This window comes from Mesocricetus auratus, unplaced genomic scaffold (assembly GCF_017639785.1).
Source record: "Mesocricetus auratus isolate SY011 unplaced genomic scaffold, BCM_Maur_2.0 Super-Scaffold_100691, whole genome shotgun sequence".
Taxonomy (NCBI): Eukaryota; Metazoa; Chordata; class Mammalia; order Rodentia; family Cricetidae; genus Mesocricetus; species Mesocricetus auratus.
Genome location: NW_024429267.1, coordinates 59,345,621 through 59,369,501, shown reverse-complemented (window position 1 = coordinate 59,369,501; position 23,881 = coordinate 59,345,621). Strand labels below are relative to the sequence as shown.

General features: G+C 42.4%; 1 protein-coding gene across 2 annotated transcripts in view; it reads right to left on the bottom strand.

Moving 5' to 3' along the window:
• Topaz1 (testis and ovary specific PAZ domain containing 1) overlaps positions 1-23,881 on the bottom strand; it is a 47,629-nt gene that overhangs the window by 14,480 nt on the left and 9,268 nt on the right. For both annotated transcript variants that reach the window (XM_021234258.2, XM_040739758.1), the window contains exons 3-12: positions 22,537-22,601; positions 21,407-21,528; positions 15,680-15,744; positions 12,003-12,142; positions 8,819-8,904; positions 7,947-8,072; positions 7,155-7,218; positions 4,482-4,633; positions 4,194-4,286; positions 2,883-2,998 (exon numbers count right to left, since the gene is read on the bottom strand). In XM_021234258.2, the coding sequence (XP_021089917.1) occupies positions 2,883-2,998; positions 4,194-4,286; positions 4,482-4,633; positions 7,155-7,218; positions 7,947-8,072; positions 8,819-8,904; positions 12,003-12,142; positions 15,680-15,744; positions 21,407-21,528; positions 22,537-22,601 (1,029 nt within the window). The remainder of the gene's footprint in view (positions 1-2,882; positions 2,999-4,193; positions 4,287-4,481; positions 4,634-7,154; positions 7,219-7,946; positions 8,073-8,818; positions 8,905-12,002; positions 12,143-15,679; positions 15,745-21,406; positions 21,529-22,536; positions 22,602-23,881) is intronic.

Here is a 23,881-nt window from a genome sequence, read left to right as displayed (position 1 = left end):
TTTTTCTATCTACAAGTATCATAGCTTAGAATTGAATTCAATGGGTTTAAAGAGAATTGACATCTTTTTTGATCTCTGAATTCATAAAAATAGTATATTTCTTTACTTAATTTCTTTCAACATTTCATGGCTTCCAGTATACAAATCAAGTATGTTCTGTAAGCTTTTTATCTAGCATTTAGTTTTTTAGGCTATTGTCAAAAGAGCTGTTTTAGACTTTGGTTCCTAGGTTCATTGCTGTTACATGGCAGCACGGTTGATCTGTGGGCTGTCTTTATTCTGTAGCCTTTCTGTACTCATTCATTAGAGCTGTTCTTGATAGGTTCTTTGTCACATAGGTTTGTACTTCATGTCACCTACAAGTACAGGGTATTATTTTACTTCCAATCTGTACACCTTTTATATTCACTTCTGATCATGCTGGCTAGGAAGTATGGGCAAATGATCTTGATGGAAGTGTGGGCAGAGTCCTGCCTTGTTTTCAGTCTTGAAGAAAACCCTCCAGTCTTTATTCAAGTCTGTCTGTTGGTTTATTATAGCTCTCTTTACAAAGTTAAAGAATTTGTCCTTCATTCCAGTATCTGTTGAAGGATTTTACATTTAAGCTCATGAAAAATACTCATTCACAGCTCTTAAAAATTCATTTAAAAAGTTTGTGTGTATTTATTTTTGACTACATGCATGTGTACCATGTGAGTGTCTGGTGCCACTGGAAGCCAGAAGAGGGAATCAGATCCCCTAGAACTGGAGGTACAGATGGTTGTGAGCCACCACATGGGTGTTGTGAATCAAACCTGGGTCCCTTGGAAGAACAGCCAGTGCTCTTAACTACTGAGCCACTGCTCTAGATCAACAGCTCTTCGTTTTCTGTCTCTTGAAGACAGTTTCATGTGACCCAGGCTGACCTCAAACTTGCTATGTAGCCAATACACTCGAATTTCTGACCCTCCTGTCTCTGTCTCACAGTTGCTAGGTTACAGGTATTGAGTCACCACACCTGGCATCTCTTGATTTCTTGTACCACTTTGGTTTTTAATTTTTAGTTTTTGAGAAAGGGTCTCACTATGTAGCCTTGGCTATTCTGGAACTGACTATACAGGTCATAATGGCCTCAGACTCACAGAGATCCACCTGCCTCTGGTTCCTGAGTGATGGGATCAAAGGCATGTGCAACCATGATGGGCTCACCTTGTTTTTTGTATATAGTTAATACCTGCCTCAAAAATCCTGATAAGCTAGGTGTGGTGGCACATCCTACCAATTAGGAGACAGAGGTAGGAGGATTAGGAATTCAAGTCCAACACTGACTACATAGTGAGGCCACCTGGGTGCAAATAAAAACAAACCAACCACAAAAAGAAAAAAATAGCCCAATAAATATTCTTTCCTTTCCTAAATTCTGGAATTATGTATAAATTTACTTAGCCTCATCTCTTAAAAATGAATATACTTCCCAAGAAAAGGCATATGACCCTTGGGATGTCTTTTTTAGAAGCTTTTAAATTGTGAAGTAAATTTTTCCTTTAATTTATACAACCATTTAGATCTTCATTGCTGAATTCATACAGTGGATATTACAACAATCTTTTCAGTGGTGGGGGGATCTGCACTGATCCCCTCATTCCTGATATTTACAATTTCTTTTAAAGAAACAACTGTGTGGTGGTGGTGGGAGGGGGTGCACAGGGGTCAACCTCAGGGGTCTTTCCTCAGGCTGTCCTGAGGGAGCAGAGGAAGCCCAGAGCCTCAGACCCATGGAAGAATGGAAAAGGTTTTCCTCAGGGCAAGGCTTACAGGGACATTAATGGTCAAGCCTTCCCTTCTGGCCCATGTGTGGATGTTGGTACTGTGTGCAGAAAATGTCTGCCATAGCTTTCTCCCCTTGGATGCTTACACCAAGACTGCTCCTACTAGATTAGTTAAGCCTGCCTCCTCCATCCAGCTGCATATCATAAACGATAAACCTTCCGTATTACTCTGTATGTAATAACCCACCCTCTTGTTCAGCTGTATATAAGAACGCTATACAACAAGTATGCTGAGCTTCTGGTGTGCTGTGTTTTCCTAGCAAAGAGCCCATCAGCCCAAGATATTTCTGTCTGTGTCTGTCTGTCTTTCCATCATTCCCTTACCACCCCAGTCATGTTCCAAGTCCCTGATGCCAAGCAAGGGCTCAGCACCTTGTTTTCTGAGATAAGGTCTCTCACTAAACCCAGAACTCACTACATAAGCAAGGCTGGCTGTCCCGCTGACCCCCAGGGACCTCCCTGTCTCTGTCTCCCCAGCACTAGCATTACAGGTATCTATTACCAGCTTTTATGTGGATGCTAGAGACTGAACACAAGTCCTCGTACTTGTGAGGCAAGCACTTTACTATCTCTCTCCAATCCCAACAAAATTTGCTTTCCCTTTTCTCAATATAGGTATATTGCAGTACCACCTGCTTGCTTTCATGGCTAGAGATGGAACCTAGGACCCTGTACATGCCAGGGAAGTGCTGTCCCAAGGAGGACCACCCCAGTCCTATGGCAGTACAACTCAATCAGAGACTGAATAAATGGCTGGGGCCCCATAAGCTGAGTAGACACAGTGCGTGAGGGAGGACGGAGAACACCAAGCCAACAGAAAGTGAGCCAGGGAGAAAAAGATAAGTCACTTGCATGCACACGAGAGCGTATTACGTGCAATTAGGCAAGCAGCAAAGCATGAGCCAAGGGACGTGAGGAGCAAGTGGAGGCAGAGTAAGGTCAGCTGTGGGCAGAGACAGGACAGGCTTGTGACCGGTGACACATGCACCCCGAGATAGGAGAGTTGAAAAGTGCTCTGCCTTCACCTCTCTGGGTCCCCACCAAGATACAGACCTGGTAAGTCTCCCATCTTACCTGGACCTGGCTTCCAGGACTGCAGCTATGTCTTGTTGGGATGCCTGTGCTTGGTGTAACAGCTTGACAATATAGTTCAAGTGCTCTGAGTCAGGTACCATGCCAGCTTCAATGAACTGCAGAAGAAAACGGTTATTGTTCTTGTGAAAATGTGAAATAATTGAGAAGTCAATGTGTGAGAAATGACTAAGACAGTGACAGAAGGAGTAAGACATGGGGACAGGGGAATCAAAAGTTATTAGTAAAGTTTGAAGTATAATTTCTTCAAGTGTTTGAGAACCACAGAAAGATGCCTTAAGAATTTAAAACAAACATGGGAATGGTATTTTGAATATAACAATTGATTTTTCTTCCCATTCTCCAAGATTATTTTGTGGTGTCACTTTTCTCTGTCTGTTCCAGTGTAGCTGTGGCACTGATGCCTCATCCCTGATGGTAAATTCTGAGGAGACTGTCCAGAATGTCACCCCTGGCCCTTGCCATGGAAGAACTGGTCTTAACTTAATAAATTAACAGCCTAGGTAACTGACTGTCCACACACAGTCATATAATTTAGTTCTGACATGCCTCATTTCCTGTCCTTTTCATTACCTCAGCCTGAATGGGGAGTGCTGAGGGAAGCAACTAATGTTTCTGGTGGGAGAGCTGATGAACTAAGCTATTATCCTGAGAGCTGGAAGGCTTGAGGTTATGGGGCTCCTGCGAAAGGCCCTGTGAGTAGCCATGGGGTGCTCCCCAGGACTGGGAGACTGACTCAGCAGAAGTTGTACGAATAATACTTCCTAAGACTCTACTGTGGTTATAGTCTCCTGCTGAGAAATTATTTGAACACTGAGTGTTTATATTTTATTACTTATTTTGTGTGTAGAATGTGTGGTGAGTGTGTATGAAGTATGTGTGGCTGTGCGTGCACACTTGTCATGGCCACATGGAGTCAGCAGGCAACTTCTGACTGTACAATTTGTCTCCCACCTTGTTTAAGACGGGGTATTTTTTTTGTTATCTGTGTACCCCAGGCTAGCTGCCCCACTGGCTTCTGGGCTGTTCTCCTGTTTTTGCCTCCCACCCAGCTCTTTAAGGTACATTCTGGGGATCTGAGCTCAGGTCCTCATGCTTGCATTTGAGAGAGTACATGCCAATTTGAACACTTAGAATATTTGTTTAAGGGGAAGTCCATCACTAGAGTATGCTTCTGAACTAGATAAAAAGAAAACATGAATTCTTTATCAAGTAGAACATGAATAAAAGATAATTATGTAGAAACAGTCTTTTTGATATTCCCTCTCAGAAAGTAAAAGATTAAAATCATACCTTGCAAAAAATCTCAATTAAAGCAGGCACAGCATTCCTTAACTTCATAGCTGCCACATACTCAAATATTTTTAGCAATATTTTCAGGGCAGGCTGGATAAAAGAAACAGACAAAGCAGCACTCACTGTCATGTCTTTTGGTGTACCTTAAATTTCTCAAATTAACTGATACTGAAAAACGTGTTTGTTCTCTGGGGACATGTGACAGGCAGAGGTCTGCGTGCTGACGTAACACACACACAGATGAGACTTGCTGGTGGAGGCGGTGCAGGCATCTCAGCTACTCACCAGCATTTTCGCCATTATGCTCAGCTTCACTACCCGAAAGACTTCTCTCAACAAGCAGTGCTTGAGCAAAGCGAGCAGAAGGTCATTCAGCACTTGTGAACTGAAGTGCACCCCTGGTGGAAACTTGCTGTAGTACTCCAGAAATATGTGCGCTGAAAGGGAGGAGAAGTTAGTCACTTGCTGCTCTTCAGACAGACACACTGCTGAAAGGAGAGGGGTCTCCTGCAAAGATACTATACAAATCATCCCTGAAAGGGACCAGAAAGGTCAGAAATAATTGATGAAAAGTCAAGATGGCAGTGACATCAGAAGCCAAGCAAGCATGCTCAGCCTGCAGTGTCAAGGCCAGCATGGCCCCCAGAGCCTCACTCCTGCAGGGCTCTGAGGCTTGCACATGGCCTGGAGACACACAGGAACTTGGTGACGGGTGAGGACTACTTTCTTATTACTCATTCTTATGGCTTTAACGTCATCAACATTTTGACCTGGAATGGTTTTTATTTCAGTTTATTATTGTGGACTAAGAAATTGTCAATTTTCTTTAGGAAATCAGTTTTGCATCCAAGCAGATGCAGTGACCGACAGTCAAACACTGAGCTGGGGAGGAGGAGTCATATGAACAACAGGGGTCAAGACCATGATGGGAGAACCACGGAGACAGCTGACCCGAGCTAGTGGGAGCTCATGGACTGTGGACTGACAGCTGGGGACCTGTGTGGGACAGAACTAGACCCCTGAATGAGGGCGACAGCTATGTGACTTGATCTGTTGGGGGGGGGTGATGACTGGCAGTGACACCAGGACCTATCCCAAGGGCGTGAACTGGCTTTTTGGAGCCCGTTTCCTACGGTGGGAGGCCTTGCTCAGCCTTGATACAGGGGGCAGGGGTTTGGTCCTGCCTCAGCTTGTTATGCCAGACTTTGCTGACTCCCCATGGAAGGCCTTACCCGCTATGAGGAGTCCATGGGGGGTGGGAAGGGAAGAGGAGGGAGGGAGGTGAGGTGGGGAGGGAGGAGGGGAAGGGGAACTGGGGTTGGTATATGTAAAATGACAAATAAATCTTTTTAAATAAAAAAAGTAGTTTTGTCCATCCAATTCCCTAATGTATTTTATGTATAATACTTAACCATTTTTCACTTTTTCCACATTAATTTTACTAAAATTAATTCAGATCACCTTATTTTTCCCATTCCAAAATTTCCTAGTCCAAATCTATATGTTTTAGTTAAAAGTACCTTAGCAAAAATCACTTCTGGTTTTAGTTTTATGTTATTTCACCACAAATACTCATTATTATCTGAATAATCCAATATTGCTTGGGAAAGTCACTAGATAACAAAAAAGTTCAGCAAAACTGAAAAGTTAGTGTTAAAGTTAAAGTTGGTAGGTCTAAAAATATAATGTAGCAGGGTTTGTCTATATAACACTTGGCTGTTCTAGAACTCGCTCTGTAGCTCAGGTTGGCCTCAAACTCACAGAGACCCGTCTGCCTCTGCCTCCCCGGTTCTGGGATTAAAGGTGTATGCTCCCATTGCCCATCCCATTTTATTTTTATTTATGTGTACATGCATGTCTGTGTGTGGGTTTGTGCATATGAATGATGTACTTGAGGAGGCAGGAGCTGGAGTTACAGGCAGTTATCACCTGTTACAGTCTGACATCTGGGGACCCATGTCCTTCTCTTTTCACAGGCTTTGAAATGGTTTTTGAAACTTGGAGACTCACCTACATTGAACCCTGTCTAACTTCTTGGCTGTCACAGTCCCTGGATCACAAGTACCAGCGTCCTTACTAGACATGAATGCCCTGGATGTTTTCAGGGGAATGAGACTGATGCTGATGAGTGTGGAACTGTAATGCTCTGTCATTATCATGCTGTGTGGCTTCAGGGATTGTGTCAGGAAACACATGTATGAAAACTTGGTTCTTATCCTCTCGGGGCTCATGATCCAGCGCTGTGAGGAGATGCTGTGAACTCAGACAAGGGCTAACAGAGGAGTCAGTCCTCTCGTGAGGACTGGGCCTTGAAGACTACCTAGCCTTCTGCCCTGGGAAGAGGAATGATGGAAGGGCACCCTGGACAGACTGCATGGGGCCAGCAGCAGTGAGGCCCAGCATGGGCTGGCGTGTGGGCAGAGCTGCACAGATCTTGACAGGATCGCTGCCCTGGCAATGGAGGGAAATGTGGAAAAGAAGGGTGAAGACGAAAGATTCGGGGTCTACAGTAACCCTGCATGGAGAGCTAATGGCTGATGAGCAAGACACTTTCACCTTTACATATGTAAATGAAATTTCTAAGTCAAAAAACATTAGCACCTAAGGGGGTTACATTGTTAGGTGGACACACTTTTTTATTTTTAATAACTTGTAAGGCCAACAGAGCCAATCTTAGGCAAGACATTCAGTTTTCATGCTTAGTTTGAAAATAAATTTAAGTTTTTCTTAGTTAAAAATGACTGTGTATGTGTGTGCACGATGCACATGTGGGGTGTCCGTGTGCAAGGCAGAGGGCAGCTTTGTGGGTTTGTCTATCCGTCTCCATTTGGGCAGGACACGGGAGCAAACGCAGGTTGCCAGGCTTTCACAGCAAGCACGTTTAACACCTGATGACACAGCAGCACACGTGTGAAGCCACTCACAGGAACTCGTAGTTATCATTCAGTTACTGCATACCTGCTCTCTGTAGCAAACGTTGCTCATCGAGGCTTATGTATTTCTTAAACACATCTATGCAGATCTATAAAAGTCATAAAACATTAAATCATCTTTATATGCTTAGAATAAAATTGATGTCCAAGTTAAGTCACAGGCTTGAAATGTATACTAGACTGATTCTTCTGCCTCCACCACCCAAGTTCTGGAATTTTAGGTGTGTATCACCATGGCTGGTGAATGGCCATCATGATTGCAATAACACCAAGAGAAGGTAAGTGTGAAGTGCAACCAAAACTCCCTGACATTGCTGTGAGTGTGATCTAGAATAGCCAGTTCAGAACTTGTTCCACAGTATCTACTATACATACTAGTGCTGAATATATGCAGTCCCTATGGCCTATAAGCACATGTTCACCAGGAGACATGAAAAGAATGCCAAGAGTATTACTGTTGTATTATCCAAACAGAGAAACAATGTAAATGTCCATCAGCCTTAATGTTCACCAATAAAGTTGATTTTGATAAACTTGTAGAATGGAATATTAACAATTACACAGTAAGGAGAAAGAAACATTAACAACTAGATGTCAAAAATACTAAGCCCAAGTCGGCAAGCCAGGTGCTATGGTATGCACTTGAGGCAGCAGGGATTTGAGATCAGTTTGAGAAACACAGCAAGTCTGTATAGACTTACACATATAATTTACATAAAGCATAAACCCAGGCAAAGCTTATCTGTGCTATCAGAGCATGATGACAATCAAGACAAAATACACGTCGTGACCGTCTCCGCCTCGGACAGGGCTTTACCTTTTCATCCCCTTGCTCAGGCACATGCACAAACTTGCACGGTGCTCTTTCACAGCCACGCAACGTATTAAAATGAAATTTGCAGTATCTATGTGGTATCACCAACCCTAAGGACTTCTGGAACACCTAGAAGAAAAAAACTTTTCCATGTTAATCATAAAACATAGTCAAGTGAAGACACATCTAAGTATTCCAATGCTTTAACATAAAAACTAGTTCAGAATGATTTACCTGTGACTTTTCTCAATTTGTTGTATAAAAGATTCTGACTTTTGTTTCTTACGACAGGGTCTCACTGTGTAGGCCTCTGCCTCCAGAATTTCAGGATTAAAGTCATGCACCACCATGCCTGGCTTGCTTCACATTTTAAAAATTTGCTTTTAGGACAATTTCAGGCTCACAGCAAAACTGACTGGAAATCACAGAGACACCCTGTGGACTCCCTGCCCAGCCGTCCGTCTTTAAAAGCTTACACAGGGCTCCTCTCTTTCATGCCCTCGCCTCCTCTTTCACAAAAAAACTGCTCATACCATAGAACGCTCTGCATTTCAGATGCATTTATTAGAAACAAAACGCCTTGGTTCTTCTGATTAATAAGAGAAATGATACAGCTGAATTTTATACAGCAGGCATCTCTGGCAGTTGACGGTCCCGCCTCCTCCCAGCCTTCAGTTTCAAAGGCTCAAGCCTGTCACTGGTCAGCATCCTCTGAGTCAGCCCTTATCCTCTGCTGCTTTCTTATTCCTGCCTCACCCCACCCAAACAAAGCCTGTGTGTCTGCCGCTGTTTAAAAGGGCTGGGTCCTTCTGCTTGTGTTTCTCTAAGTATGGGTTATCAATTACAAGATTATTATTTTTCAGAAGGGGACTTACGCCCATATTTTTTTCTCTTTTAAATATTTCACAAGTTTCAGGATTCTGCAGCTGTAGAACAGAAGGTCTTCCTGGAAGTCTGAAATCTAGAAGTGGAAGAGCATGACAAGTGAGTGCATGAATAACACACAAACATTGGTTTCTTCTGAACAGGGGCAGTCACTCCTGTCTGCTTTAGTCTCACCCTGGCATACTCTTTATTCTTTGAAAATTAAAAATAATTTTATTTATTCTACATGTCTAGGTGTTTTACATGTAACATCATCTGCAATGTCTGCTGCCCTTGGAGGTCAAAAGAGGGTGTTTATGGTGCTTTGAATAGGAACAGCCCGCAGTCCTGGCTCATATATTCGAATGCTCAGTCATCAAGGATTGGCACTCTTTGAGGACTAGGAGGTATGGCCCTGTTGGAGGAAATGTGTCACTGAGGGTGGGCTCTGTCTGAGGTTTCTGCAGATCAGGATGCAGGGCTCTCAGTTACTTCTCCAGCACCATGGCTGCCTGTGCACCACTATGCTCATGATGATAGTGGACTAATTAAGTAAGCCCTCAATTAAATGCTTTCTTTTCTAAGGGTTGTCTCTTTACAGCAACAGAACACTGACTAAGACAGCACTGGATCCCATGGGAATGGAGTTGAAGACAGTTATGAACTGATGTGTGGGCACTGGGAATCAAACCCAGGTCTTCTGTGAGAACAACCAGTATTTTTAACCATGAGTCACTTCTCTAACTTCCTCTTTACCTTTCTGTTGCCTACATTTAAGTGTGTGTGTATGTGTGTGTGTGTGTGTGAGAGAGAGAGAGAGAGACAGAGAGAGAGAGAGAGAGAGAGAGAGAGAGAGAGAGAGAGAGAGAGAGAGAGAGAGAGAGAGAGAGAGAGATCCATAGTTGGGCACACAGCACGTGTATATTTGGAGAAATCAGTTCTTTCTGTCTACCATGTTCCAGGGATCCAACTCAGGTGGTCAGGCATGGTGGGAAGTGCCTTTACTGGCTGAGCCATCTCAGAGGTCTGATATGGTACATTCTTATTCAATCTAGGCTCATCTTGCCATGTATACTACTGTGGAATACTGAGTGACTCACATCTTGGGTTCCCTGAAACACTTCTAGACCTGAACTTAAAGTCTGAAGTTAAATATAGTCTGCAGATAACTTTCTTAAAAGACTTAAGTAGTCCTGAGCCCTAGTCCAGTCAAACACCTCACACAAACCTTTCTTTAGGAAGATACTGACAAATCCATATTAAGAACTTGGCTGGGTCTTTGATAGATTCATAGCCTAACCCCCTAATCCTTAATGATACCAGGGGCCCTATAAGTATAGACACCAAAGAGTGCACTCTCTTTACACACTCAGAGAAAGACATGTGAACTCAGTAAGAGGGTGGCCTTGAGACATAAACAAGATCCTCAGCAATCAGCCTGCTGGAATCTTGATTCTGGACTCCAGAATCATCAGAATAAGTCTCTGCTTAGGCCCCCAGTCTGTGGTACTTGGTTAAAGTGCTCTGGGCTGATCAGGACAGCAGACACTGGACTCTTTAAAGGCTGTCTTCTAAAAATCTAGTTTTGTTATTTTTAATTGTGTGCAGTGTGTGTGTATGTCTGCATGTGCATATGAGTGCAGTGCTTGCAGAGGCCAGAGATGTTGGATCCTCTGGAGCTGGACTTACAGACGGTTGTATGCTGCTTGTCATGGGTGCTGGGAACTGAGCTCAGGTCCTCTCAAAGAACAGCAAGTGATCTTAGATGTGGAGCCATCTCTCTAGGCCTAATGGTGTTTCTTAACAAGAACTGGACATTTAAAAATCTTCTTTTCTAAAGACGTCTATGTAGCATGTGTGTGCAAGTAAGTGTGCTTGCCTCTGTGTGTTCGAGGTAGCTGGGGTTAACACCAGGTATCTTCTTTTACCAGCCTCTACCACGCTTTTCTTTGTTGCTGATTTTTGAGCCACCATTTTACTATCTATCCCTGGCTGGCCTGGAACTCACTCTATAGACCAGGCTGACCTCAGACTCAGAGTTCTCTCCTTCTGGGGTGCTGGAACTACTATGCCCAGATTCTACCTCATGGTTTAGTTTTTTTTTTAAATTTTATCTTATGCATATGAATGTTTGCCTAGAAGTCTGTATGTGTGTCACTTGTGTGTCTGATATCTGAGAAAGTCAGAAGAGGGCTTCAGGGCCTCAGGAACTGAAGATACAGATGGTTGTGAATCACCATGCAGATGCTGGGAATTCAACCTGGGTCTTCTGCACGAGCAACAAGTATTCTTAACTGCTGAGCCACTTCTCCAGCCCCCCACCCCTACTGTTTTCGAGACAGGGTCTCTCACTGAACCTGAAGTTCATTGTTGCAATAAAACTAGATAGCCAGTGAGCACCTGGGATCCACCCTGCTCCTCTACCCTAGTGTTGGGTTTATAGATGTTCACCACCAACTTCTACATGGGTATTAGGAATCTGAATTCAGGTCCTTATATTTGTTTGTTTGCTTGCTTGTTTTTGTTTTTTGAGACAGGATGTCTTTATTATGTAGTTCTGGCTATTTTGGAACTTGCTATGTAGACAAAGCTGGATCAGGCTAGACCAGGTCACAGAGATTCATCTGCCTCTGCCTCCTAAGTGCTAGAATTAAAGGCAGGTGCCACCATATCTGGCTATCAGGTCCCTGTGTTTGTGAGGCAAGCATTTACCCAATGAGCCATCCCCCCAGCACACATGTTTTTATTTCAATTGTTTATATTTTACCTCTGTAGCATCTGGATATAATCTGGAACAGGCTGAAGGTATGCTGCCTATAACTATATAGCAATTTATATTATGGGAGTTAGAAGGCTTTGAAATAAAACACAACTGCTGTGGGCTTGCTGCAATGGCCTACAATACAAGGAGGATGGAGGGAGCACTGGGAAAGTTCAGAAGGGTGAGATGTGTTCTATACAAAGTTACTTAAGCTTCTAACCTCATTCTTCAACAGAGCTCATTTTGTTTAGATAGTTAGAGAATTGTGAATTATGAAAAATAACACAAATCCTAAACATATGCAAGTACAATTAAATAGAAAACGAATATTTTAGGTTTTTCACACAATACCACTGTCACATAAATACAGATATTTTTATTTCAGTGGTAATGACTTAAAGCTGATGAGATCTTAATAAGAAAGCAAGTATTACCATTTATCCAGGGCACTGGCACTCCCTCTTCCTGATGACCACTTAGATTCAAAGGAAGCACCGATGAGCAGAGAGGCCTGGGGCCCAGGATTGCTAACTGACATTCATTAACCACAGCCTCTGCGTCTTTAGACTCTTTGCTGAATGAAGGAAAAACTGAATCAGAATGTCAGCTTGTTTATAAAATATTAGAGCAATGAGAATCAAGTAAGCAGAGCTATGACCTACTTATGTATACGCCATGTACTGTATGCTATATATAATGATTTTGCAATATTTCTAATGGGGGCTCCTGTTTAATTTTATTTTACTTAATAATTTATGATGATGATGTTTTTGGGAGGGGTGCATATGTTGTAGCGAGTGGGTGGCAGTCAGAGGATAACTTGTGAAGTTGGGTCTCTCCTTCTATCTTTATGTAGATTTTGGACACTAAATTCAGGTTGTCAGACTTGTGTAGCAAGTACTTTTACCTGCTGGGCCATCTTGTTAGCCCAGGGCCCGGTTTTCTAAATATAAAACTAGTACTTGTTAAATGGTTGAGGCAGGGATAGGAATGTTATATTATGGGTTGAATGTGGAATGTTCTCCATGGGCTCATGTGTTTGAACACTTGGTTCCCAGCTGATGAACCCATGAAACCTTTAGGAGGGAGGGGCTAGGAGGAGAAATGAGTGGCTATGCTATGGGGCCTTGAGGGCTACATACCCTGAGCTTTCTGCTTTCTGATCCACTGGGATGTGACGAGTTCCTGCTCTCATCTATTTGCCATGAACTGTGCCATGCTTTCTCTACCCCGACCATGAGCCAAAGCAAATCCTTTTCACCTCAGGTTGCTTCTGACAGACATTTTGTCATAGTAACAAATGCAATGAATAAAGGGTAGTGTGGTTCACAGTCCTTGAAAGAGCAATACTCAACTTCATATGGAAAAACAAAAAGCCCAGGATAGATGAAACAACGATGCACAACAAAGGATCATCTGGGGCATCACCATCCCTGACTTCAAGTCCTATTGTAGAACTACAGAAATGAACACAGCTTGGTATTGGTATGAAAACAGACAGGTAGACCCATGGAATCGTATCAATGACCCTGATATTAACCCACACAACAATGAACACCCGATTTTTGACAAAGAAGCTAAAATTATACAATGGAAAGAAGAAAGCATCTTGAGCAAATGGTGCTGGCATAACTGGAGGTCGACATGTAGAAGAATGCAAATAGATCCATATCTATCACTCAAGTCCAAATGGATCAAAGACCTCAACATAAATCTAAGCACACTGAACTTCATAGAAGAGAAAGTGGGATGTAGCCTTGAATGCACTCACTGTTACAGGAGACCACTTCCAAAATATAACACCAGTAGCATAGACACTGAGAGCAACAATTATTAAATAGGACCTCCTGAAACTGAGAAGCTTCTGTAAGGCAAAGGACATGGTCAGCAAAACAAAACGGCAGCCTATAGAATGGGAAATGATCTTCAACAATCCTACATCTGACAGAGGGCTGATCTCCAAAATATATGAAGAACTAGATACCAAAATACCAAATAATACAATTAAAAACTGGGATACATATCTAAACAGAAAATTCTCAACAGAAGAAACTCAAATGGTTGAAAGACATTCAAGGAACTGCTCAGCATCCTTAGACATTAGGGAAATGCAAATCAAAACGACTCTGAGATACCACCTCACACCTGTCAAAATGGCTAAGATGAAAAACACTGATATCAGCTTATGTTGGAAAGGATGTGGAGAAAGGGGAACACTCCTCCACTGCTGGTGGGAGTGCAAACTTGTAAAGTATTTTGGAAATTTCTCAGAAAATTGTGAGAAATAAATCTACCTCAAGACCCTGCAATACCACTTTTGGACATATACCCAAAGGATGCACAGTCATACCTCAAGGACATTTGCTCAACTACGTTCACAGCAGCATTATTTGTAATAGCCAGAACCTGGAAACAATCTAGATGCACCTCAACAGAAGAATGGATAAGGAAAATGTGGTACATTTTATATAATGGAGTACTACACCAAGGTAAAAAGCAACGACATCTTGAAATTTGCAGGTAAATGGACAGAACTAGAAAAAGTCATCCTTAGTGAGGTAATCCAGACCCAGAAAGACAAATAATATGGACTCACTCATAAGTAGATATTAGGCATAAAACAAAGGATAACCAGACTACAGTCTACAACTCCAGAGAACCTAGGTAATAAAGAAGACCCTAAGAGAAACGTACATGGATTGAATAGGAAGGGGAAATAAACAAGATCTTCTGAGTAAGTCAGGAGCATGAGAAGGAGGGGGAGAATGGGAGGGAAGAGAGGAGGAAGAGGAGTGGGGAGGTGAACATGAGGGAATAGGATGGTTGAGTTGGGGGAAGGGCAGAGAGGGAGAGCAAGGAAAGAATTATCTTGACAGAGGGAGCCATTATGGGATTATCAAGAAACCTGGCACTGGGAAAATTCCCAGGAATCCACGAGGATGACCCCAGCCTAGGCTCTAAGAAATAGAGGAGAGGGTGCCTGAACTGTCTTCTCCTGTAATCAGATTAGTGACTACCTTCATCCAGTAACTGACAGAGACTTATAACTAACCACTCAGTTGAGCTCCCAGAGTCCAGTGGGAGAGAGGGAAGATCGACAATACAAGCAAAGGGGTCAAGAACATGATGGGAAAACCCACAGAAGCAGCTGACTTGAGCTAGTAGGAGCTCACTGACTCTTGACTAACAGCTGGGGAACCTACACAGGACCAAACTAGGCCCCCTGAATGCAGGAGGCAGTGGGTGGCTTCAGCAATTTGTGGGGCCACTGACAGTGGAACCAAAATCTATCCCTAATGCACGGACTGGCTTTTTGGAACCCATTTCCTATGGAGAGATACCTTGCTCAGCCTAGACACAGGGGGGGCGGGCCTTGGTCCTGCCTCAACATGGTGATAGGACAGCTTTCATTGACTCCCCAGGAGAGGTCTTACCCTCTCTAAGGAGCAAAAGGGGTGAGGTGGGATGAGGGGAAGGTGAGGGGGTGGGAGGGGACAGAAGGGAAAACTGGCATTAGTGGAAAAAAAAAAAGATTTGAAAACAATGGACATGCTACAATGGAAAAAAAATGAAAGTTTCCTTTGAAAATGGGAAGTAGATACACATCAGTGTGTGATTTTTGTTGTTTTGTTTTTCCCTAGAGCAGCTGACTTTCAACTTGTTATGTAGCAGAGAATGATCTTATACTTCTGATCCTTCTGTCTCTTTTTCCAGTGCTAGGGTTGCAGGTGCATCTCCAGCCCAATCCATGCCATGTTATTTTTCCAATACAGGTCTTGCAGAACTATCTAGCTGTGTAAGCCATGTGCTTTTGTAAATTTAATAAGAATAAAAATAAAAGTCAATTAAAAAAAAGAAGTATTGAGGAAGATATCCAAGATCAATTTCTGGTCCACACATGCATGCAAACTCATACACATGTGCAGCTACACACATACGAACACACACACATCTATGCAAAGAATAAGAATAACCCCTTTTTACTACCAGCTTTAAAGTAACTTAAATTACATCTGGAAACAACTGATGCACTAATTAAACCATATCCACGTGCACAGTTGATGGGATATTAGCCAATGATACACAACAGATTTAAAACTGTATTACAGACCTTTTGCAAACCTCCTGAGTGTTCCCTTGCTCCTCTTCAACAGCTGCCTTGTCTGAACTGCTGCACTGTGAAGAGATGGTCGTTAAGGAAGTAGACGTGAGTGTTTCTGTGATATATTTAAGCCACAAGGCCTGCCAGGTTTATTAGAACAGCATGGGATATAATTTAACTATTTGGTGGCCTGAAGACAGTTTTTCTTTACATAATTAAAAATGCTCAGCAATGACTTAATGTTTTCTTCTGTTGCTGGACATGCTGACACACACCTGTACTCTCCCAGTGATGGAGGAGGATTGGTAGCTGTGTAAGACCATTCTAGCTACTGACTGAGTTTGAGGTCAGTCAGGCTAAATGAGACCCTGTCCCAAACAAACAAACAAACAAACAAACAAACAAACACCACCAGACAAATGTAATACATTAGCAAGTGGAAAACAGCAGTGTGTGGCTCAGCATTAAACCATCTGTGAAGCAAGCGTGTGGCCTCTGTTCAGTACTATAAAACAAGGCAAAGCATCAAATGGAAAGATGTGCCATGTTCCCAGATGAAAATGTGCGTTTGATGCATTTATAACATATCTTAGTACATTTCAGAGCAGGGTTCCTGACAGTGTACTATGGGAGCACACATTAAAATCAGGGAAAAGGAGTCTAATTCTACACATAATGTTTAAGATATTAATGACAGGGCTGTAGTTAAATGCACATGCTCTTCTTCCAAAGGACCTGGATTTGATTCCCAGCACCCACAGGTCAGCACACAACCATCTGTGTATAATTCCAGTTCCAGCGAATCCAACACCCATTTCTGCTCTCCACAGACACCAGGCATGTACATAGTTCACAGATATATTTGCAGGCAAAACACGCGTACCATGCACACAGGAAAGTTTTTGTTGCTTGTTTCTTTTGAAACAGGGTTCCTCTTTTAGCTCTAGCTGTCCTGGAATTTATTCTGTAGACCAGGCTGTCCTCAAACTCAGAGATCTGCCTGTCTCTGCCTCCCAAGTGCTGGGATTAAAGGCACATGCCACAGCCCAGCTTTAAAAAATTGTAACAATATGTTCAAGATAGCATTTGAAATTTCTGAGAAAATTGTTCAATCAATGGTAGAACCAGCTGGTTAAATGTATAGATAATAAGAATGATGTCAACTCATTGTAAGCCAGAATGCCTTTCAGGTTCCTTTAAGATTTATAGATATACAAAATTTTTTGAAAGTAGCTGTATCAGGAACTCTAAAACTAACCAGAGGAAAACAGAGAAAACATTTTATGGTATAGGAAAAGATAAGGACTTTGTCTATAGGACTCCAACAGACAGACAGACACACACACACACACACATACACACACACACACACGGCTGAAATTCCAGCAAAACAGCAAAGAACACAAACAGAAGCTCATAGAAAAATGATAGTGGCTTTTTAAAAATGTTGAAAAATGCTTAACTCGACTCAAAAGAAATTTAAATTAAAACAAAAACAAAATCATTTGTAAAAATCAGATGGACAAATTTAAAAATTTAATTAGTTGATGAGTTTGGGAAGAAAACAGCACTCTTAGCGATATTGCTGGAAGTATAAATCATAGTAACTTCTACATTGACAGTCTGAGAATTGTAACTCTGGAAATTAATAAAATGCCTGTACATATACAAAATAATGTTTCAAGTTGATGGCTTCAGCAGTATTGGCACACACCTTAAATCCCAGTACTCAGGAGGCAGAGGCAGGCAAACCAGTGACTTTGAGGCCAGCCTGGTCTACAGAGTGAGCTCCAGAACAGCTAGGGCTACGCGGAGAAACCCTGTCTTGAAGAAAAAAATCCAAAATAAACAAACAAACAAATAAATCTTAAAAATAAAAGAAATTATAAAAGGGGCTGGAGAGATGGCTCAGTAGTTAGGAGCACTTGTTGCTCTTGCAGAGAACCTGGGTTTAGTGCCCAGCACACATGTGGCAGCTCACAGGTAGCTGAAACTCCAGGGCTGCAACTCTGCCCTGAGCATCTCCTTCCTTTTTGACATTTCATCTGTACTTCTTTCATTGTTACCTGGGGATCCGATGCCTTTTCCTAACCTCAGTACACATCATATACATGCAGGACAAAGTTAAATAAAAATAAATGAACCTTTAAAACCCCATAAAACAGCATATTAAATCCAAAGCAAGCAGAAGAAAGGGACAAACATAAATCAGGGTTAAACAGGTAACAAAAAAAGCAAAAGAGAAGCAGGGAAACCAAGTGTGGGCTCTCTGACATCACCATGACAGTTAACAGCTTACTTGCCTAGAGTTCAGTGAGTTAGAGGAGGAGCTGGGGTCCACAGCCTGCAGCTGCCCCTTTTTCTAGATGAAATTCTATGTGAACCCAGCAATACTCATAATGTCTGTGACTTCTTCTGTGTTATGGTGGCAGTTAAGTGGCTGCGACAGTGATCCAATGGCCCACAAAGTCATATAGTGCCACCTGGGCTCACTAAAGGAAAAAGTTTCCTGTTGGCAGCATTGTGCAACTTTCGAGTGTGGCCTCAGAAAAGATCATTGACACCTGACTTAGTCCCCTCACTTGTAAAAGGAAATTGCAGTACAAACCTCATGTACACTGAAGGTTAACTCAACAAGGGTAGGTTACCCACGCACTTCATCTAAAGGACTGCACCTTGTCCTGATTCTGGCAAATAACCTCTAAGCTCTTCAATGTCTTGCCTTGTGTCTGTTTATTTGGGATTCTGGGACCATGCCAGGTAGTGCATGCTAATAGTATGATTTATTTTAGTGACTGATATTAATTTGACCTTTGGTAGGTCTAGAGTCTGAAGGATTAACAACAGCTCAGCCTTTGTGACTGATTCTTATTAGAGCTAAGGTGAGCATCTCTGGCTAGCAATATCCTTGTGCCATACCACACAGTTTCTAAGAGGAGTGTGCTGTGGACTCCGCCCTGGGAGCCTCTTCCCTCTCTGACTTTGTCTTTCACTGCCGTCAGTGCAACCATGGCTGTAACAGCTTTACTGACCTCCGTGAGGCCTTGTGGTATTCTTGGGGAGCCCTGAACACCTCATAACATCATACGGACAATCTATGACAATCCCTGCTTGGTGTTTAACAGTGACTGGCCAGCACTATTAACTGGTAACATGTGTTGTGTGTCCAACTGTTAAGCAAGTACTTCATGAACATTTTCTTCTGTTTCTAGAGCATTTCCAGTACTCATATTCACTCAGCAGTTATAGGCCACCGCTCTCCACACTAGACTTTTGAGCATTACACAAAAATGGACAAAAATTCTTGTCTTTATGGGGTTTTATTCTAGCAGGAGGGGACAAAGGCAAACAAAGTAAAAACATGTATTTAGGTGGGCATACATAGTCTGAAAATCTAAGACACTCTGAGATTTGAAACTTTGTGAGTGCCAAAATGCTCCAATATTTTGGGAACATTTCAGAGTTTGGATTTCTTATTATACAACATTCTAAGGCTGTGCATGGTGGTGTAATCTTAGGGGCTAATAAGACTGCCCAGTTTGAGATGAGCTGGACTACTAAGTAAGATACTATTTCAAAACAAAACCCACCCCAAATTATTATATAGAAACTCTGACATCAGAAATACTTCTGAATTTAAGAATTTTAAATAGGGATACTCTACCTGTAGTATATTCTAGATTAAGATAGCTACAAGAAGGTGGGGTATGGAACAGAAGTAACACTGAGGATATGAAGAAGCAAAAATTCCCCTGAGAACATCAATATGACAAAACCTGAAGTAAACAGGAACATTGGCCACACCATCTTGTAGGGGAAGAACACTCCAGGCAGCTACAACTGCATGGCTAGGGCCTTGGAGAAGAACACATCAAGCTCATGAGTAGTCAGAGACAACTCAAAAGGAGCTGCAGGCGAGACCAGAGTGATGCAGTAAGAGGATCTCAGGGCAGACGTAAAGCGAGCAAGACTGTGGGACGTCACCAAGACTGTGGGGTTGGCTATGGATAACATCAGAAGCTTCGCAGAGTCTAAGGCAGAAGAAATAATGACACAAGGAAACCTCTGTTGTACTGAGAATACCTTATAAGAGGGCAAGGTTAGAAACAGGTCAGTCAGGAGGCTACTGTAATCACCTGTAAGCATATAATATGGACCCGCAGAGTGTGGACAGGGAGGTAAAAACAGACGTTTCTAGACATCATGTGAATCTCCACACCACACAGCCTGTACATGGAGGATAAAAGTTAATAAAGCTAAGATTTTGAGACTGAGTAACTGAGAAAGATGGTGTCACCATTAACACAGGTAGAGGCTATGATGGGAGCTGGTTTGTGGTGTGGGGGGAGGGGATGTATAACTGAGAAGTTTTTGTTTTTAAGCTGTGTTAAGTTTTAAACACCCAGTGAGCATCCGATGAGAGAAAGGTCTGCAGCCAGAGGCATCTGAGCTAATAAGGGAAACATGAAGGAGTCAGCATGTATGCGTATGGAGTAAGCTTGGATGGAACCATGCGAGACAGCGAATCTAGGCGGAAGATCATTCTAATGTGCAGAGGTCAGGGAGACTGAGGAAAACAAAAACCAACCAACCAACCAAACAAACAAAAAACCACCAAACTGAGAGGTGGCAGACAAAGGCGGTGTAAACCAGGCAAGCACATTTATTCTGGAAACCTCGTGAACAAAGGCTGCAGAGAAGGTGGGGGAGGGAAGGTGAAGACATAGCCGTACCACCAGATTCATCAGACAGTGAGGTATCATTGGACAGGTTACGAAGGCAATTCTAATGAGGGCAGCAGAATCACAGATCAGAGGGGTGGCGACTGTCACAGGCTTTGTTCTATTAAAGATGAGAGATGAGGAGACCCAACAGTGGAGGAAGGGGAGCTACACCTCGAGGGAGCACCAGTGTGTCAGGAGAAGCTGGGGCTCTGGAGGGGGCAGGGTGCAGGCGGGTGGTCTAATGTACTGGTGGGAGCTTACAATGTTCTTTTCCATTTCCTTCAGTTTCTTGGTGAAGAAAGAAACAAAGTTGTTAGCTGTGCAGATGAGTGAAGAGCAGTTCAAGGTTTAAGGAGAAAGAGTACAAAATAGTTGCTTAGGAATCAACTACATTGTGAAAAGGTCAGAGAATCACCGACATTAACAGGCAGAACTGTTTTGTTTTTCAGTTCTGAGGATGAGCTTAGGCCTTGCGAATCCTAGACTAACACTTTACCACGGAGCTTCACCCCCAGACTTAGGCAGAAAATTTAATTAAAGAGTCTGATATCAAAGATTTTTCTAATATCACATGTAAGTAGCAAATTCCAAGATCAATTTAGTCTTACTTACAATTCCTGTGCCTTCTACATCTGTGAATACGTAACTGGTGCTGACATTCATGGCCCATAGGTACATTCAGAAGTTTCAGGGAAGATCAGATAAAATTTAATACTGAGGCAAGAGAGTATGTATCATTTTATTTTAAGAGTCTTACGTGAGTTAACGGCAACTTTAGGATATGAAGAAGCTCATGTAATTACACAGCACATTCTACTTCTCTCAGGAATTTCTGTTTGAATTGTGCTTACATAGAGCACTAAGAGACCAGTCAGTCCCCTGGCCAGAGTGATGTGGCAGTCCTACTGAGTAAAAGGATTTGTGTGTCTCCTCACAGCACTGTTGAGATGGATTTCTGCATCAGTACTACCTAAGACCAAAACACAGGCAAACACAAAAGCTTCTTTGGTACCTGTGCACCCGAGTCTGACGCTCTTGCTTGTTCACTGAGGTCTTCCAGGTTTTCACTTACAACAGTCTCCTCAGTGACTTCTAAGGAGATGGCTGCACCTTTAGGATCACACTGCAACTCCTCTGTTGAAGAGAAACAACACCCAACCACACAAACTTTAAACCAAACAACCAAAGACCCCTCCATACAACCCCGAATTCAGAAGCACCCAAGTTCTAACAGGGCAAATACCAAGTTAGAATGTCAGCAAATCATGTAACCCCCTACTGATTACCAAAATAACTGCACTATATGGTGTAAAAATGATTGACAATGTGATATTTAAGTATCTTCCTTATGTTTCAGCCATTTAAAAATATTTTTGCTGGTGTGTGCCTTTAATCTTAGCCCTTGGAGGCAGAAGCAGGCAGAGTTCCAGTCCAGCCTATAGAGTGAGACGCTGTCACACATAAATAAACAAACTCTACCCTGACTGACATTTAGTTGTTTTTGAAACAGGCTCTCTCTACGTAACCCTGGCTGTCCTGAACTCACTATGAAGAGCAGGCTGGCCTCAAACTCATGAAGATCCACCTGTCTCTGCCTCCTGAGAGTTGAGATTAAAATGCGCACCACCAGGCCCAGCACGTATGTATGCTTTCCTCTGTGTGCACACACTAATGATTCACCTGTGGAAATCCATCAGAGGACAACGTGCAAGGCTCGGTTTGGCAGTAAGTACCTTTATCTACTAAGCCATCTTACGGGCCCTAAAAACACTCAAAAGTCAAATATAAGTTAACTTCTACATTGCTGTGACTCAGGCATCTAAAATTATGATTAGCTATTAGTTATAATTTTAATGACAAATTTAGGATATGATATAGTTAAAACACATATTTCAGTTTCAAAGTAAGCATGGAAGACTCCAGAGGTCAACTACCTATCTTTTGCAGAGAATGCTAACACTGAATAATTAAAATGGAAACTATCTCAAAATATGATTTGCCAACTTATCAGTTAAAATGGCAAACTGTGTGACATTTGTTTGCAGATGTTAAACAGTTTCCATTCTAATGAATTCACTGAGTAGGCCTAAATAGAGACACAGATATTACGGTACCAAATAGTCTTCAAGTATCAAATTTTACCTGCTGACAAGGAAGGACAGATCTCCAGTTTCAGCATTCCAGGGTCCAGCACGGCAACTTCTTTACTATATAAAGCAAACAAAACTCAAACACTGTACTAGACTCCAGCAGAACTACTCAATCATGAAAGCACTGTGCAACATTTGCTTCTGTGGTTGGTTAAGCCAATGGGTTCTCCAGAACAGAGAGTGACTGCCCTGGTGTTCAGAGACCAGCACCTCTGTCCTGGGTTCTCACTGGGCCACTCACTCACAAGTGTGCTGCCACTGTTAGAGAGAGCTGCCTGCCCACCATCCTAGCTGTGTCGCTCAAGAAGGACAAAACAAACCAGGCATTGGGAAAACTTGAAAGGATTACACCAATGTAAGAGAGTGTTTAGCTTCTACTCTCCATCATGTGTATGTATATCCTGTTCCTAGTTAAAAACACGACTTGCCAAGTGCTTTAATCTTGGCACTTGGGAGGCAGAGATAGAAGCAGAGGCAGAGTTCAAGGCCAGCCTGGCCACAGAGTGAGTTCCAGGACAGCCAGGGCAATGTGGAGAAATCCATGTGGAGAAACCAAAACCAAAACCAAAACTCAAAAACCAACCAACCAAACAAACAAACAAAAAACAAGGCAGCTTGAGTATATTTTGTGGTTCTTCCTTTCTCTGTGTTTGTTACTGTGCCTAAGTGAATCCTGTCACCTAAGCTAAGGCTCTGGAGATCAGAGTTACACCACTCTGGGTTGCTGTTTGTTCTGAGATCTACTGGTTTTGTGGCAAAAGCCTAAACCTCTTTTCATCTAATCACATCAGTAAATGAGGCCCTCTCAACAGTCGGTGGCAGACTGATTTCTAGTTCAGAATACATTAGCGGAGTTCAGGAGTATTAATTGGGCTCTCATCACAATCATCCAGAAAGACAGTTGAGATACTAAGAGTGAGAACAGAGATAAAGGGTCACAAAATAGCAAGTGACAGAATGAGGGAGATTATAAAGATCTGCATAATGTTCCCATGATTTCTACTTATCCATTTGTGAATGGTACAGCAAATAGACAGTTTTAATTCCAAAGTGTTAGGCTGGTATTTATACTATTAGTATACTTTGTACAGAGTGAGAAACTTTTTACTATGATATAACATGAAAGGAAAATAAAGTTGTACATGACACTCTTAAAAGCAGTTTGAGTTTGAGACACATAGAGGCTAATCTCACCTAAATTAAAAAAATAATAATAAAGTTGGGGCTGGGACTATAGCTCAGTGGCAGAGGGTTTCTCTAGCACCTGGGGTCCCTAAGTTTAGTTCCCAGCTCAGTAATCATGGTGACACTAAAGAGAAGAAAACATTATGATTTTA